Source organism: Oncorhynchus keta, chromosome 22 (assembly GCF_023373465.1).
Source record: "Oncorhynchus keta strain PuntledgeMale-10-30-2019 chromosome 22, Oket_V2, whole genome shotgun sequence".
Lineage (NCBI taxonomy): Eukaryota > Metazoa > Chordata > Actinopteri > Salmoniformes > Salmonidae > Oncorhynchus > Oncorhynchus keta.
The window spans coordinates 41035312-41051119 of NC_068442.1; the positions used below are offsets into that span (position 1 = coordinate 41035312).

Genomic DNA, 15808 nt, shown 5'->3' on the forward strand with positions numbered 1-15808 from the left:
TCATCCTGACATGACCCTTCAGGATGACAATGCCACCAGCCATACTGCTTGTTCTGTGTGTGATTTCCAGCAAGACAGGAATGTCAGTGTTCTGCCATGGCCAATCCCATTGAGCACGTCTGGGACCTGTTGGATCGGAGGGTGAGGGCTAGGGCCATTCCCTCCAGAAATGTCCGTGAACTTGCAGGTGCCTTGGTGGAAGAGTGAGAACATCTCACAGCAAGAACTTGCAAATCTGGTGCAGTCCATGAGGATGAGATGCACTGCAGTACTTAATGCAGTTGGTGGCCACACCAGATACTGACTGACTTTTGATTTTGACCCCCCCCCCTTTGTTCAGGGACACATTATTCAATTTCTGTAGGTCACATGTCTGTGGAACTTGTTCAGTTTATGTCTCAGTGGTGAATCGTATGTTCATACAAATATTTACACATGTTAAGTTTGCTGAAAATAAACGCAGTTGACAGTGAGAGGACTTTTTTTTCTCAGTTTATAATAATCAGTGTGTCCTCAGTACTTGTTCCTTCAGTAGCTCTGATGTCAATCACTATCAGATGATACGAGAACAACCTATAACATTCAAGTATCAAGTCTAGTGACCATCAACCCCAACACACATCACTGTCACAAACAGAACTGGAAATCACGTGTGTTGCAGGAAGGGAAAACATATAAATGTCAATCATTGTGTTAATTACTCTTAACTGAATATTAACTTTATTCATCTTAAATATTCCCATTACAAATAAATATAACAGATTTTTTTAGAGCGGCTGTCCAGACCTCAACTAAGACTGTATGCGGTCCGTGGGGCAAATTGAGCTTTACACCCCTGATGCAAAGAGTGAAGCTACAAAGGTTACGTTGTCTCAAACTAATAAGGTGTGTCTGCACATGTTTACATTGACCTTTTCTGACGTCTCCATTTTCCAAGCGTATACGGATACCTGCATTATTTGTGATCTTATGCCTTTATTGATATCCAGGGTTTCCAATCCTCCTGGTGAGCACTAAAACTTTCTGTGACAGAATGTGCACCTTCACTTAGGGCTGGTGCGGTAATTGTATAAGCGTGTAACCAATGATTATGGTTGAAGACTGATGAAAATAAAATCAGTCAACCATTTATTTTTTGTGAACTTAATTTTTAAGTCGCTAAACTCTACCCAACAGTAGTCAAGTAAAAGTAAGCCTGATTCACATAACAGCTGTTATAAAGCGAGAGGAGCGGAGACAAAGTTTTAGAATTTTATGTTGTGGAACAAACGGCTGACTGAAGACTGCTGAAGTCGAAGTTTCAATTTCCATGGGCACATGGACTCTACAACGTGATGAAACTTCATTGCAACAAAACCTTGCTGAAACAAGGAGCAAACTATTATCATGAAATGGATGCACTCAATGGCTTACCAAAAACAGGGCACACTGACAGTTCGGAGGAGAGGAGCATTGTGCTTCATGAACGACTATAACGGTCGTCGTTTGACTGACAAATAAGACATGTAAAATTCCATGACTGTCACAGCCCTACCTTCAGTACACATTTGGATGTGTGTATTGCTACTCATGTAACAAAGGTGGTGCAGTTGTTTTAAATCCCATTGGTATTTGGATAGGTGATTATAGCCTTTTATTGTTTACCTGTGTGTATTGTTTTTCTAATTCTTATTTCTTTTTCCAGGTATGTGAGGGCAGAGGTGTTGGCAGGGTTTGTGAATGGCCTGTTCCTCATCTTCACTGCCTTCTTCATTTTCTCAGAAGGTGTAGAGGTATGTCACAGAAGTCATTTACATGATATCACATAATGAAACCAGGTTGATGGGCCTAGTGTTAGGACAATAAAAAATGAAATTGACAATTGTATCTACCTTTTTTATTTAAGATGATCCATTCTGAATAATGTTTTTGTGATGTTGTTTGACTGGTCTTGTCTCCTGCTGCTCCTGACAGAGGGCTTTGGAGCCGCCACACGTGAATCACGATCGCCTGCTACCAGTGTCCGTCGCTGGACTGCTGGTTAACCTGGTTGGCATCTTTGTGTTCCAGCACGGGGGCCACGGCCACTCTCACGGCGGGGATGAAGGTAGGACCAGGACATCTCTCTCGCTCTCTCCAGTGTCACTTTGCACCTCCATATCACTACATGATCCCCTCATCATCACACTCTCCCAAGTGGTCAGTCCTTTCCTGATCATTTCTCTCTTCAAAGTTCCTGTACTTCCTCCTTGTGCTTCTATGCTAGGTCTAAAAGCATATAGTATTGGGGTGGAGCCATGAGGTGGTTTGCCTTATCACATTTTCTCCTAAGGTTCCTTTACTTGGCTGTCCCCCAAGTTGTTCACTCAAATCCTTCCCAGGCTCACGTGTGGCTTTCTCTACTCTTTCTTTCCCAAGTATCTCTCTCTTTCCCAAATCTCTCTGCTCTCTGCCTAACCCCTGTCCACTCTGAAGTCACCAGTCCCTGTACCCTTTTCAAACACACTAATATTAGCTTGTCTCATATACTGTATGAAGGAAAGCTAGTTTTGTTGGGAAACTAGTCAGACAACATGCACATGTCTTGAAGCTGAGCTTCACATGCAATTAGAGATTAGAAACACCCCTCTTATGGACGTCAAACTTTCAGCCTGCTGCACAGACACTGAAGGCTCTAGTCTAGAGAGCGCAGTAAATTGTGTTCGAGCGCATTTTTAAAATCTAAATGATTAAATGAGTGAGAAATAGATGTCGTTGTTGCAATAGTTTGTGAGTTGACATGTTAAATTATTTTGGCATATTAAATTATGTTAATTTCGCTAATGTGGACAGTTTGCTACTACCTTACACAAGGTTGCATTTTCACCCCATAAAATTGTGGAATTACCCGTTTTACCTCAGATTGGTAATGTTAGTATAAAAGTTTAGTCATCACGATGACATAAGATTGATTGCTTTAAACAGATCAATATCTTTGGTTTTGTGCCATTAATTTTATCACTCACGCTGGGATGCTCAGGACTTAAATCTTGTTAATGAAATCACACGAATAGTTAAGTTTCTAGCCACACAACAATACATGGATTTGACTGTCAAATCATCACTTACATAGCAGTCAACCGTTGTCAGTGTTGGTATTCTATGGCGCGTTTTGATTCTTTTAAGTTAACTAACAAAAACATTGTATGTTCTGTTTTCCATGATGGCAGCCTCCCAAAATAAACATCTGACATTCCAAAATATACATGTAAGCCTTTTACAGGTTTCATCTAACCAGCCATGTATAGGTTACTCAAAGTTTCCCTGTGGCCTTTGAATAGTGTTAGTTCAAACTGCGCTACACCACAAACGTTCTATTGATTTCAGTGTGATATTAATGGAAGTGATTAACAAAAGTGTTGCGTTACACTTACCGTGTTGCGACCCACATGAAACAAAATGCAACACTTCAAAATGTCTTCGACAATCGGTGTGGATTTTGAGCTGTGTTTGTTTTAACAGGACGTGCAACCTCTTGCGCAATTGATTTCAACGTGATATCGATATGAGTAATTGACAAATAAGTGTTGCATTTCTCTTTCCGTTTTGTTGACCCCCCCAAATTCAAATGCATCACTCCAAAATGTAGCCGACGGTCTTCTGCAGGTTCTCTAGCCAGTGATTACAAGATATCTCCAGTTTCCATTTGCAGTTTTTTTTAGTTAGTTTGAACAGCATGGAATCTAATTTCGATAGCGGTGATTTGTTGCCACTTGTCAAAAACAACTGGTATTTGGTGCAGTTTAAGGTGCTTGTTTTAAAAAATGCAAGTGATATGATTGCTATTGTTGCACGTGGAAGTCGGAAGTTTACATACACCTTAGCCAAATGCATTTAAACTCAGTTCCTGACATTTAATCAGAGTAAACATTCCCTGTCATAGGTCCGTTTGGATCACCACTTTTTTTTAAATGTGAAACGTCAGAATAATAGTAGAGAATGATTTAGTTCAGCCTTTATTTCTTTCATCACATTCCCAGTGGGTCAGAAGTTTACATACACTAAATTAGTATTTGGTAGCATTGCCTTCAAATTTAACTTGGGTCTAATGTTTCGGGTAGCATTCCACAAGCTTCCCACAATAAGTTGGATGAATTTTGAGCCATTCCTCCTGACAGAGCTGGTGTAATGGAGTCAGGTTTGTAGGCCTCTTTGCTCACACACACTTTGTCAGTTCTGCCCACAAATATTCTATAGGATTGAGGTCGGGGCTTTGATGGCCACTCCAATACCTTGACTTTGTTGTCCTTAAGCCATTTTGCCACAACTTCGGAAGTACAGTGGGGCAAAAAAAGTATTTAGTCAGCCACCAATTGTGCAAGATGAGAGGTCTGTAATTATCATCATAGGTACACTTCAACTATGAGGGGGGAAAAATCCATAAAATCACGTTGTAGGATTTTTAATGAATTTATTAGAAAAATATGGTGGAAAATAAGTATTTGGTCAATAACAAACAAGCAAGATTTCTGGCTCTCACGGACCTGTTACTACTTCTTTAAGAGGCTCCTCTGTCCTCCACTTGTTATCAGTATAATAGACACCTGTCCACAGCCTCAAACAGTCACACTCCAAACTCCACTATGGCCAAGACCAAAGAGCTGTCAAAGGACACCAGAAACAAAATTGTAGACCTGCACCAGGCTGGGAAGACTGAATCTGCAATAGGTAAGCAGCTTGGTTTGAAAAAATCAACTGTGGGAGCAATTATTAGGAAATGGAAGACATACAAGACCACTGATAATCTCCCTCGATCTGGGGCTCCACGCAAGATCTCACCCCGTGGGGTCAAAATTATCACAAGAACGGTGAGCAAAAATCCCAGAACCACACGGGGGGACCTAGTGAATGACCTGCAGAGAGCTGGGACCAAAGTAACAAAGCCTACCATCCGTAACACACTACACCACCAGGGACTCAAATCCTGCAGTGCCAGACGTGTCCCCCTGCTTAAGCCAGTACATGTCCAGGCCCGTCTGAAGTTTGCTAGAGAGAATTTGGATGATCCAGGAGAAGATTGGGACCAGGACGACTGATCCGTGTAAAGGAAAGAATGAAAGGGGCCATGTATCGTGAGATTTTGAGTGAAAACCTCCTATCAGCAAGGGCATTGAAGATGAAACGTGGCTGAGTCTTTCAGCATGACAATGATCCCAAACACACCGCCCGGGCAACAAAGGAGTGGCTTCATAAAAAGCATTTCAAGGTCCTGGGGTGGCCAAGCCAGTCTCCAGATCTCAACCCTATAGAAAATCTTTGGAGGGAGTTGAAAGTCCGTGTTGCCCAGCAACAGCCCCAAAACATCACTGCTCTAGAGGAGATCTGCACGGAGGAATGGGCCAAAATACCAGCAACAGTGTGTGAAAACCTTGAAGACTTACAGAAAACGTTTGACCTCTGTCATTGCCAACAAAGGGTATATAACAAAGTATTGAGAAACTTTTGTTATTGACCAAATACTTATTTTTCACCATAGTTTGCAAATAAATTAATTAATAATCATACAACGTGATTTTCTTTTCTCATTTTGTCTGTCATAGTTGAAGTGTACCTATGATGAAAATTACAGGCCTCTAATCTTTTTAAGTGGGTGAACTTGCACAATTGGTGGCTGACTAAATACTTTTTTGCCCCACTGTATGCTTGGGGTCATTGTCCATTTGGAAGAGCCATTTGCGACCAAGCTTTAACTTCCTGACTGATGTCTTGAGATGTTGCTTAAATATATCCACATAATTTTCCTACCTCATGATGCCATCTATTTTGTGAAGTGCACCAGTTCCTCCTGCAGCAAAGCACCCCCACAACATGATGCTGCCACCCCCGTGTTTCATGGTTGGGATAGTGTTCTTCGCCTTGCAAGCCTCCCCCTTTTTCCTCCAAACATAACTATGGTCGTTATGGCTAAACAGTTCTATTTTTGTTTCATCAGCCCAGAGGACATTTCTCCAAAAAAGACAATCTTTGATGGCTGCGTGGTCCCATGGTGTTTATATTTGAGTACTATTGTTTATACAGATGAACGTGGTACCTTCGGGCATTTTTAAATTGCTCACAAGGATGAACCAGACTTGTGGAGGTCTAACATTTTTTTTCTGAAGTCTTTGCTAATTTATTTTGATTTTCCCATGATGTCAAGCAAAGGGGCACTGAGTTTGAAGGTAGGCCTTGAAATACATCCACAGGTACACCTCCGATTGACTCAAATTGTCAATTAGCCTGTCAGAAGCCTCAAACGCCATGACATAGTTTTCTAGAATATTCCAGGCTGTTTGAAGGCACAGTCAACTTAGTGAATGTAAACTTCTGACCCACTGGAATTGTGATTAAGTGAAATGATCCGTCTGTAAACAATTGTTGATAAAATTACTTGTGTCATGCACGAAGTAGATGTCCTAACCAACTTGCCAAAACTATAGTCTGTTAACAAGAAATGTGTGGAGTGGTTGAAAAATTAGTTTTAATGACTACAACCTATGTGTATGTGAACTTCTGACTCAAACTGTGTGTATCATCGTGGCCAAAAGTTTAGAATGACACATTAATTTTCAGTCTGCTGCCTCAGTTTGTATGATGGCAATTTGCATATACTCCAGAATGTTATGAAGAGTGATCAGATGAATTGCAATTAATTGCAAAGTCCCTCTTTGCCATCCAAATGAACTGAATCCCCCAAAAACATTTCCGCTACATTTTAGCCCTGCCACAAAAGGACCAACTGACATCATGTCAGTGATTCTCTCGTTAACACAGATGTGAGTGTTGACGGGGACACGGCTGGAGATCACTCTGTCATGTTGATTGAGTTCGAATAACAGACTGGAAGCTTCAAAAGGAGGGTGGTGCTTGGAATCATTGTTCTTCATCAATCAACCATGGTTACCTGCAAGGAAACACGTGCCGTCATCATTGCTTTGCACAAAAAGGGCTTCACAGGCAAGGATATTGCTGCCAGTAAGATTGCACCTAAATCAACCATTTATCGTAAGAAAAAAGTGTTCAGGGCGCCCAAGAAAGTCCAGCAAGTACCAGGATGGTTTCCTAAAATTAATTCAGCTCGGGGCACCACCAGTACAGCGCTTGCTCAGGAATGTCAGCAGGCAGGTGTGAGTGCATCTATACGCACAGTGAGGCAAAGACTTTTGGAGGATGGCCTGGTGTCAAGAAGGGCAGCAAAGAAGCCACTTCTCTCCAGGAAAAACCGCAGGGACAGACTGATATTCTGCAAAAGGTACAGGGATTGGACTGCTGAGGACTGGGGTAAAGTCATTTTCTCTGATGAATCCCCTTTCTGATTGTTTGGGGCATTCAGAAAAAAGCTTGTCTGGAGAAGGCAAGGTGAGCGCTACCATCAGTCCTGTGTCATGCCAACAGTAAAGCATCCTGAGACGATTCATGTGTGGGGTTGCTCCTCAGCCAAGGGAGTGGGCTCACTCACAATTTTGCCAAAGAACACGGCCATGAATAAAGAATGGTACCAACACATCCTCCGAGAGCAACTTCTCCCAACCATCTAGAAACAGTTTGATGACGAACAATTCCTTTTCCAGCATGATGGAGCACCTTGCCATAAGGCAAAATGGGAACAAAGCATTGATATTTTGGGTCCATGGCAAGGAAACTCCCCAGACCTTAATCCCATTGAGAACTTGTGGTCAATTGTCAAGAGGCGGGTGGACAAACAAACAACCCACAAACTCCAAGCATTGATTATGCAAGAATGGGCTGCCATCAGTCAGGATGTGGCCCAGAAGTTAATTGACAGCATGCCAGGGCAGATTGCAGAGGTCTTGAAAAAGAAGTGTCAACACTGCGAATATTGACTCTTTGCATCAACTTAATGTAATTGTCAGTAAAAGCCTTTGACACTTATGAAATGCTTGTAATTATACTTCAGTATTCCATAGTAACATCTGACAAAAATATCTAAAGACACTGAAGCAGCAAACTTTGAAAATTTATATTTGTGTCATTCTCAACTTTTGTCCACGACTGTAGATATTACAGTTTATATTTTCAATACATCACATTGTTTCTGCATATTGGTTATTGATTTGGACATTTAACCTGATATTTATCTAAATGTCTTGTCGGCAGGAAGCAGCGACAGTATCATTTTCAACTTTAGTTTTAGGAATATAAATGCATCTTATAAATGCATCTTTCAACTTGACTTTTTGCATCACTGCCTGGTATGGCAACTGCTCGGCCTCCAACCACAGGGAACTACAGAGGGTAGTGTGTACGGCCCAGTACATCACGGGGGCCAAGCTTCCTGCCATCCAGGATCTCTATACCAGGCGGTGTCAGAGGAAGGCCCAAAAAATGGTCAGACTCCAGTCACCCTAGTCATAGACTGTTCTCTCTGCTACTGCACGACAAGCGGTACCGGAGCTCCAGACTTCTTAACAGCTTCTACCCTGAAGCAATAAGACTGCCGAACAGTTCAAATGTTCAAATCAAATGGCTACCCAGCCTATTTGCATTGACACCCCACCCCCACATGTACATATTACCTCGACTAACCGGTGCCCCTGCACATTGACTCTGTACCGGGACCCCTTGTTTAAACAAATAAATAATTACTTAACCAACAATGCAGTTAAGAAAAATAACTGTTGTTTTCTGCGCATGTGACATGTAATTTGATTTGACATTTACTATAGTATGACTTTTGTTAGGTTAATTAGCTGAACACGTTCCTCAAGCAGGGAGCACCCTGAATAGAAGAGCACCAATGCCAAGTGTATATTCTTTCACCTTTATGTTCAATAGAATGTCAACTGATTTACATGTTTTCCTCTTGACACAGATGTAGGTGTTTGAGCACAAGAATAAACTGGGCCGCTGACATTTTTTCAGTAATAACGATGATAATCTATCTATGCAGGTCATGGCCACAGCCACTCTTTGTTCAATGGCAGTACGGGCCACGGACACAGCCATGGGGGGCATGGGCATGAGTCCAAACACGGAGATGGGCACGGGCACAGCCATGGAGACGGGCACAGCCATGGAGATGGACATGGGCACAGCCATGGAGGGCACGGTCACTCCCACGATGACCCCCACTGCCATGGTGAGACCACACCAGGCACAGAAAACAAAATGGCTGTAATGCAGTGTGAGAATTCTCAGTCTCTTGTTCCAGAATTGGTAGTTATTTCAGTGGGTTGCAATGTTTTATTTCCATTTAGGTAAATACACAAAACATTTGAGGAGAGTGAATATGCGATGTATGAAAATGCAAACACCAGAAACATTTTCCCAATAATTAGTTTTTAGATTCATATTGAAGATACTTTAAATGTGTTTTCTGCTTCTCAATGTCTTGAGCATTATTTAGGGATCCAATCCCAAATAAATTCTTACCCATTCCTTGTTAAAGGTGCAATTTGGGTTGCTACATCCGTTTCTGGACTTTTAAATTCATGATACACTCGTTCAGAATCATTGGGTAACTTATAATTGCCCATGAGCTTAGTTCGACTGTCATACCCCATCAGATACCCAAACATGCTTTTTTTTTACGCCATTGTAAACAAACACTGTATAGCCTCAAATGGTTAAAGCTATAATTTTGATAGCTATGGATGCAAGGACTGACCATCCATGGTGTCTGAATTTGAGTGGTCACATTTTTCCAGCCCCATACCTCAGCTATTTATACAATCAGTGGCGGGGTGGCCGCTTTGTTTGAACAACCTAATTAACCTTTAAATCTCTACACACTGACTTAGTGCCCTCTAGCTGAAAATTACTCTTTGCCTGTAACGCTAGGAGGCGCTATTACCACATTGCTGAAACCTTCCAAATCCTGTTAGCTCTACAAGCGGGACTCAAAGATGTACTGTTGGGGAAAGGGAGCTGTTTTTTAAGGCCTGATTGCTCAGTATGTGCAATTGACTGTTCACTAACACTTTTACCACAATTCAGTCTTTGCTAGCACTACACGGTTTGACATGTGAGCTGGCACTTTGTGTATGTGGCAGCACTTCACTCACCTTCTCAGTCACGATCCTGTATGGTTCAGTTGGTAGAGCATGGCGCTTGCACTGCCAGGGTTATGGGTTCGATTGCCGGGGCCACCCACCCATACGTCCCGGGGCCACCCACCCATACGTCCCGGGGCCACCCACCCATACGTCCCGGGGCCACCCACCCATACGTCCCGGGGCCACCCACCCATACGTCCCGGGGCCACCCACCCATACGTCCCGGGGCCACCCACCCATACGTCCCGGGGCCACCCACGCATACGTCCCGGGGCCACCCACGCATACGTCCCGGGGCCACCCACGCATACGTCCCGGGGCCACCCACCCATACGTCCCGGGGCCACCCACCCATACGTCCCGGGGCCACCCACCCATACGCCCCGGGGCCACCCACCCATACGCCCGGGGCCACCCACCCATACGCCCGGGGCCACCCACCCATACGTCCCGGGGCCACCCACCCATACGTCCCGGGGCCACCCACCCATACGTCCCGGGGCCACCCACCCATACGTCCCGGGGCCACCCACCCATACGTCCCGGGGCCACCCACCCATACGTCCCGGGGCCACCCACCCATACGTTTGGATAAAAGTGTCTGCCAAATGACAGTTATTATTATATATTGTGTCCCAGCAGAAGTCTCGCTGAACCTATGCAGGCAGTTGAAATGCTGTTGTGAATCCAAGTTGTTGTTCGCCCTGTTTTCTATAGTTAATACTAATTGTCTGCTGTATGTATTTATTCCAGATGAACTGCACACACCAGGCAAGGGCTCCAGCAAACAGATTTTGCAAGGTACTGAACATTTAAATGACTTAGCTAATTTGATGCACAGCATAATCCAGCTATTGACTAATTTGTTCACCTACTGTATGTACGCTGCGCACAACGTTTAATTTTTATTTTAAAATATTTGCTTACGCCACCATTCGTCACCTCCGTAATGGCCGATTTTAATGTGTGTGAGATTGTAGTCATGAATTTTCATCCAGTTCAAGATAATAAAACAAAATGTATTGTCTCCTGTACAATTGCAGTGCCAGATTGGGCTTCAGAAAAATGTCCCAAATCAAAGTTATAGGCACAGTAGCAATTTATAATTTGTGGTTGAAGTGCCCTTTAAACACCGGGAAAATGTTTTGAGGCTAAAACTTTTTGTTGTGTCACTATTAATATACTTTCACTGTCTTAGCCTGTAAACTGTTTTTTTATTCTCCACACTGACTAGGTGCAGTGAAATGTGTAGTAGTAGTAGTAGAATAATGTAGTAGTAGTGGGGAAATTGGCGTTGTATAACCTTTTGACCTTGGGACTGTGGGGGGAAGTTGTAGCTTGCTCTCAAGGAGAGCGGTGCAATGCATAAGCCCATGGGAACAATGTGACATGCATGTGACATGTCAGCGGAAGTGAGTCCAGTGTCAGAGCTGCGCCTTACATACAGTCCAAATCAACCTGCCCAACTGGGTTAAAAAAAAACTTAAGTTGTAACTGATACAGTATCTTGATTTCCGAAGTCAGAGTACTTATGTGTTGAGCATGTTAAAAAGTTTAATGATAATAAAAATCAAATGTTTTAACTTCTGCCCAGTATTGGTTGCGGGACTTATTTGTAGATAAGGATGATATGAAATACTTATGACGACCAATGTTGTTTTGCAGGGGTGTTTTTACATATCGTAGCAGACACCCTGGGCAGCGTTGGAGTGATCATCTCGGCCATCCTGATGCAGAAGTATGACCTGATGATCGCTGACCCCATCTGCTCTATGTGCATCTCCATTCTGATCGGAGTCAGGTGAGATGACCGTACACAGCAGTAAATTCCCAACAGGTCACACACTCATTTTACAGATATTCCCATAAAAGAGAAACTTAAAGGCCATCGTCAAACTTCTGCCGGAAAGTAGCACATGCACATAGAAAGGGTTTCACCAGTACAGTTTGGAAGCATTATCTTCAGGATGGAACCAGATACCGTAAGTACAGCTCAAACCAGGACATACCTTTTTTTAGGTTATATAACCTTTCTTTGTTTGATTTTTGCACTATTGCAAACTGTTCTTAAAACACGGCCCAGTAGTTGTGATTTTGGACTCATTAGTGTAGTTCACTTGGATTGTTTTTGACTTGCCATGGTAGCAGAGAACGCCAGAGAAATTTCACAATCCCCATCCACTGAATGCTCCACAAGTAGGGCCACACCCAAGGAATATTGCACACTGGCTTCTCCCATGACATTGAATATAGGTATTTGTATCCAGCTTAATGTCTTTAGTAGGGCTGATGCCAGTATTACAATATTTTTTTTCAATGGTAAAAATGAACTCTGATCATGTTAGGTTCTGAACAAACAGAGTAAAAACTCAAACGGACGACTAGAAAAAGCTCAAACCAAGTTTATTCACCCACTGGGTCATACAGCGGCAAAGACGAAGCATGATTACACAAACGCATATATTTATACCCTCCTAGGTGGGGTCAATCCTTACACATCTAGACAGCCAATAATACATCTCTGTAGCTAGTCAGGAACTTAATTGGTTCCTCTCACTGGTGTAGTCATGGCCCTGCCTGACGCTAGAACCTTCATGGGCGCGAAATGTACAGTATCAGTCAAAAGTTTGGATGTACTCATTCAAGGGGTCTTTATTTTTCTATTTTCTACATACATTTTATATTTGAGCTTCTTCAAATAGCCACCCTTTCCCTTGATGACATCTTTGAACACTAGGCATTCTCTCAACCAGCTTCATGAGGAATACTTTTCCAAAAGTCTTGAAGGAGTTCCCACATGCTGAGCACTTGTTGGCTGCTTTTCTTCATTCTGCAGTTCAACTCATCCCAAACCATCTCTATTGGGTTGAGGTCAGGTGATTGTGGAAGCCAGGTCATCTGATGCAGCACTCCATCACACTCCTTGGTCAAATAGCCCTTACCCAGCCTGGAGGTGTGTGTTGGGTCATTGTCCTGTTGAAAAACAAATCATAGTCCCACGAGAGTGCCTTGGAAAAGTAGTCACCCCCTTGGTGTTTTTCATATTTTGTTGCATTACAATCTGTATTTAAATATTTTGATTTGGATTTCATGTAATGGACATACCCAAAATAGTCCAAATTGGGGAAGTGAAATAAGAAAAAAAACTTTAAAAAAAGAATAATAATAATAATAACTTTTTAAAGTTTGTGGTGCATGCATATGTATTCACCCCCGTTGCTCTGAAGCCCCTAAATAAGGTCTGATGCAACCAGTTAACTTCAGAAGTCACAATTAGATTGCACACAGGTGGACTTTAACTAAGTGTCACATGAGCTGTCACATGATCTCAGTGTATATATATATACACCTGTCCTGAAAGGCCCCGGAGTCTGCAACACCACCAAGCAAGTGGCACTATGAAGACCAAGGAGCTTTCCAAACGGGTCAGGGACAAAGTTGTGGAGAAGTACAGATCAGGGTTTGGTTCTAAAAAATAAAAAAATCTTTGAACATCCCATGGAGCACCATTTAAATCCATTATTAAAAAATGGAAATAATATGGCACAACAACAAACCTGCCAAGAGAGGACCGCCCACCAAAACTCAGACCAAAGATAGCCCTGAAGGAGCTGCAAAGCTCCACAGCGGAGATTGACTTGTCTGTCCATAGGACTACTTTAAGCCATACACTCAACAGAGCTGGGCTTTACGGAAGAGTGTCCGGAAAAAAATAAGCAAACGTGTTTGCCAAAAGGCATGTGGGATACTCTCCAAACATATGCAAGAAGGTACTTTGGCCAGATGAGACTAAATTTGCGCTATTTGGCCATCAATAAAAACACTTAGTTTACGCCAGACAATCACCCCGAGAACACAATCCCCACAGTGAAGCATGGTGGTGGCAGCATCATGCTTTGGGTATGTTTTCAATCGTCAGGGACTGGGAAACTGGTGCAAATTGAAGGAATGATTGATGGCGCTAAATACGGGGAAAGTCATGGGGGAAACCTGTTTCAGTCTTCCTGAGACTGGGACGGAGGTTCACCTTCCAGCAGGACAATGACCCTAAGCATACTGCTAAAGCAACACTCATGGTTAAAGGGGACACATTTAAATGTCTTGGAATGCCCTAGTCAAATCCCAGACCTCAATCCAATTGAGAATCTGTGGTATGACTTAAAGATTGCTGTACACCAGCAGAACCCATCCAACTTGAAGGAGCTGGAGCAGATTTGCCTTGAAGAATGGGTGAAAATCCCAGTGGCTAGAATGTGCTAAGCTTATAGAGACATGCCCCAAGAGACTTACAGCTGTAATTGCTGCAAAAGGTGGCTCTACAAAGTATTCACTTTGGGCGGGGGTGAATAGTTACAGTGTAGAGAACAAGTATTTGATACACTGCTGTTTTTGCAGGTTTTCCTACTTACAAAGCATGTAGAGGTCTGTAATTTTTTTATCATAGGCACACTTCAACTGTGAGAGACAGAATCTAAAACAAAAATCCAGAAAATCACATTTTATCATTTTTAAGTAATTAATTAGCATTTTATTGCATGACAAGTATTTGGTACAGAAACCTTTGTTAATACGTTTCCTGTAGTTCTTGACCAGGTTTGCACACACTGCAGCAGGGATTTTGGCCCACTCCTCCATACAGATCTTTCAGGTTTTGGGGCTGTCGCTGGGCAATACGGACTTTCGGCTCCCTCCAAAGATTTTCTATTGGGTTCAGGTCTGGAGACTGGCTAGGCCACTCCAGGACCTTGAGCTGCTTCTTACGGAGCCACTCCTTAGTTGCCCTGGCTGTGTGTTTCGGGTCGACCCAGCCACGGCCCATCTTCAATGGTCTTACCATCTTCAATGGTCTTACACTGTTCATTTCTAGGGAGTTTTTCCTAGCCACCGTGCTTCTACACCTGCATTGCTTGCTGTTTGGGGTTTTAGGCTGGGTTTCTGTACAGCACTTTGAGATATCAGCTGATGTACGAAGGGCTATATAAATAAAAATTTGATTGATTGATTGACTGAGGGAAGGAGGTTGTTGGCCAAGATCTCGCGATACATGGCCCCATCCATCCTACCATCAATACTGTGCAGTCGCCCTGCCCCCTTTGCAGAAAAGCATCCCCAAAGAATGATGTTTCCACCTCCACGCTTCACGGTTTGGGTGGTGTTCTTGGGGTTGTACTCATCCTTCTTCCTCCAAACACGGCGAGTGGCGTTTAGACCAAAAAGGTAATGTCCGGTCTAATGTCCATTGCCCGTGTTTCTTGACCCAAGCAAGTCTTTTCTTCTTATTGGTTTCCTTTAGTAGTGGTTTCTTTACTCCCGTTCAACCATGAAGGCCTGATACACGCAATCTCCTCTGAACAGTTGATGTGTATTTCTTGAACTGTAAAGCATTCATTTGAGCTGCAATTTCTGAGGCTGGTAACTCTATTGAACTTAGCCCCTGCAGCAGCGGTAACTCGGTCTTCCTTTCCTGTGGTTGTCCTCATGAGCCAGTTTCATCATAGCGCTTGATGGTTTTTGCGACTGCACTTGAAGAAACTTTCAAAGTTGTTAATTTCCACCCCAAACTTGTCACAACACAACTGATTGGCTCAAACGCATTAAAAAATTAATTCCACAAATGAACTTTTAAGAAGGCACATCTGTTGAATTCCAGGTGAGTACCTCATGAGTACCTCATGAGTACCTCATGAAGCTGTTTAGAGAATGCAAAGATGTCATCAAGGGGAAGGGTGGCTAATTTGAAGAATCTCAAATATAAAATGTATTTTGATTTGTTTGGTTTTTGGTATATTATTATG

At 42.9% G+C, this 15808-nt stretch overlaps 1 protein-coding gene across 1 annotated transcript in view; it reads left to right on the top strand.

Annotated features, from left to right (window-relative positions):
• Positions 1-15808, top strand: part of LOC118401503 (zinc transporter 7) — a 30571-nt gene that overhangs the window by 2813 nt on the left and 11950 nt on the right. Inside the window, exons 4-8 of the mRNA XM_035799069.2 lie at positions 1685-1772; positions 1954-2086; positions 8909-9097; positions 10767-10814; positions 11679-11814. Of these exons, the coding sequence (XP_035654962.1) occupies positions 1685-1772; positions 1954-2086; positions 8909-9097; positions 10767-10814; positions 11679-11814 (594 nt within the window). The remainder of the gene's footprint in view (positions 1-1684; positions 1773-1953; positions 2087-8908; positions 9098-10766; positions 10815-11678; positions 11815-15808) is intronic.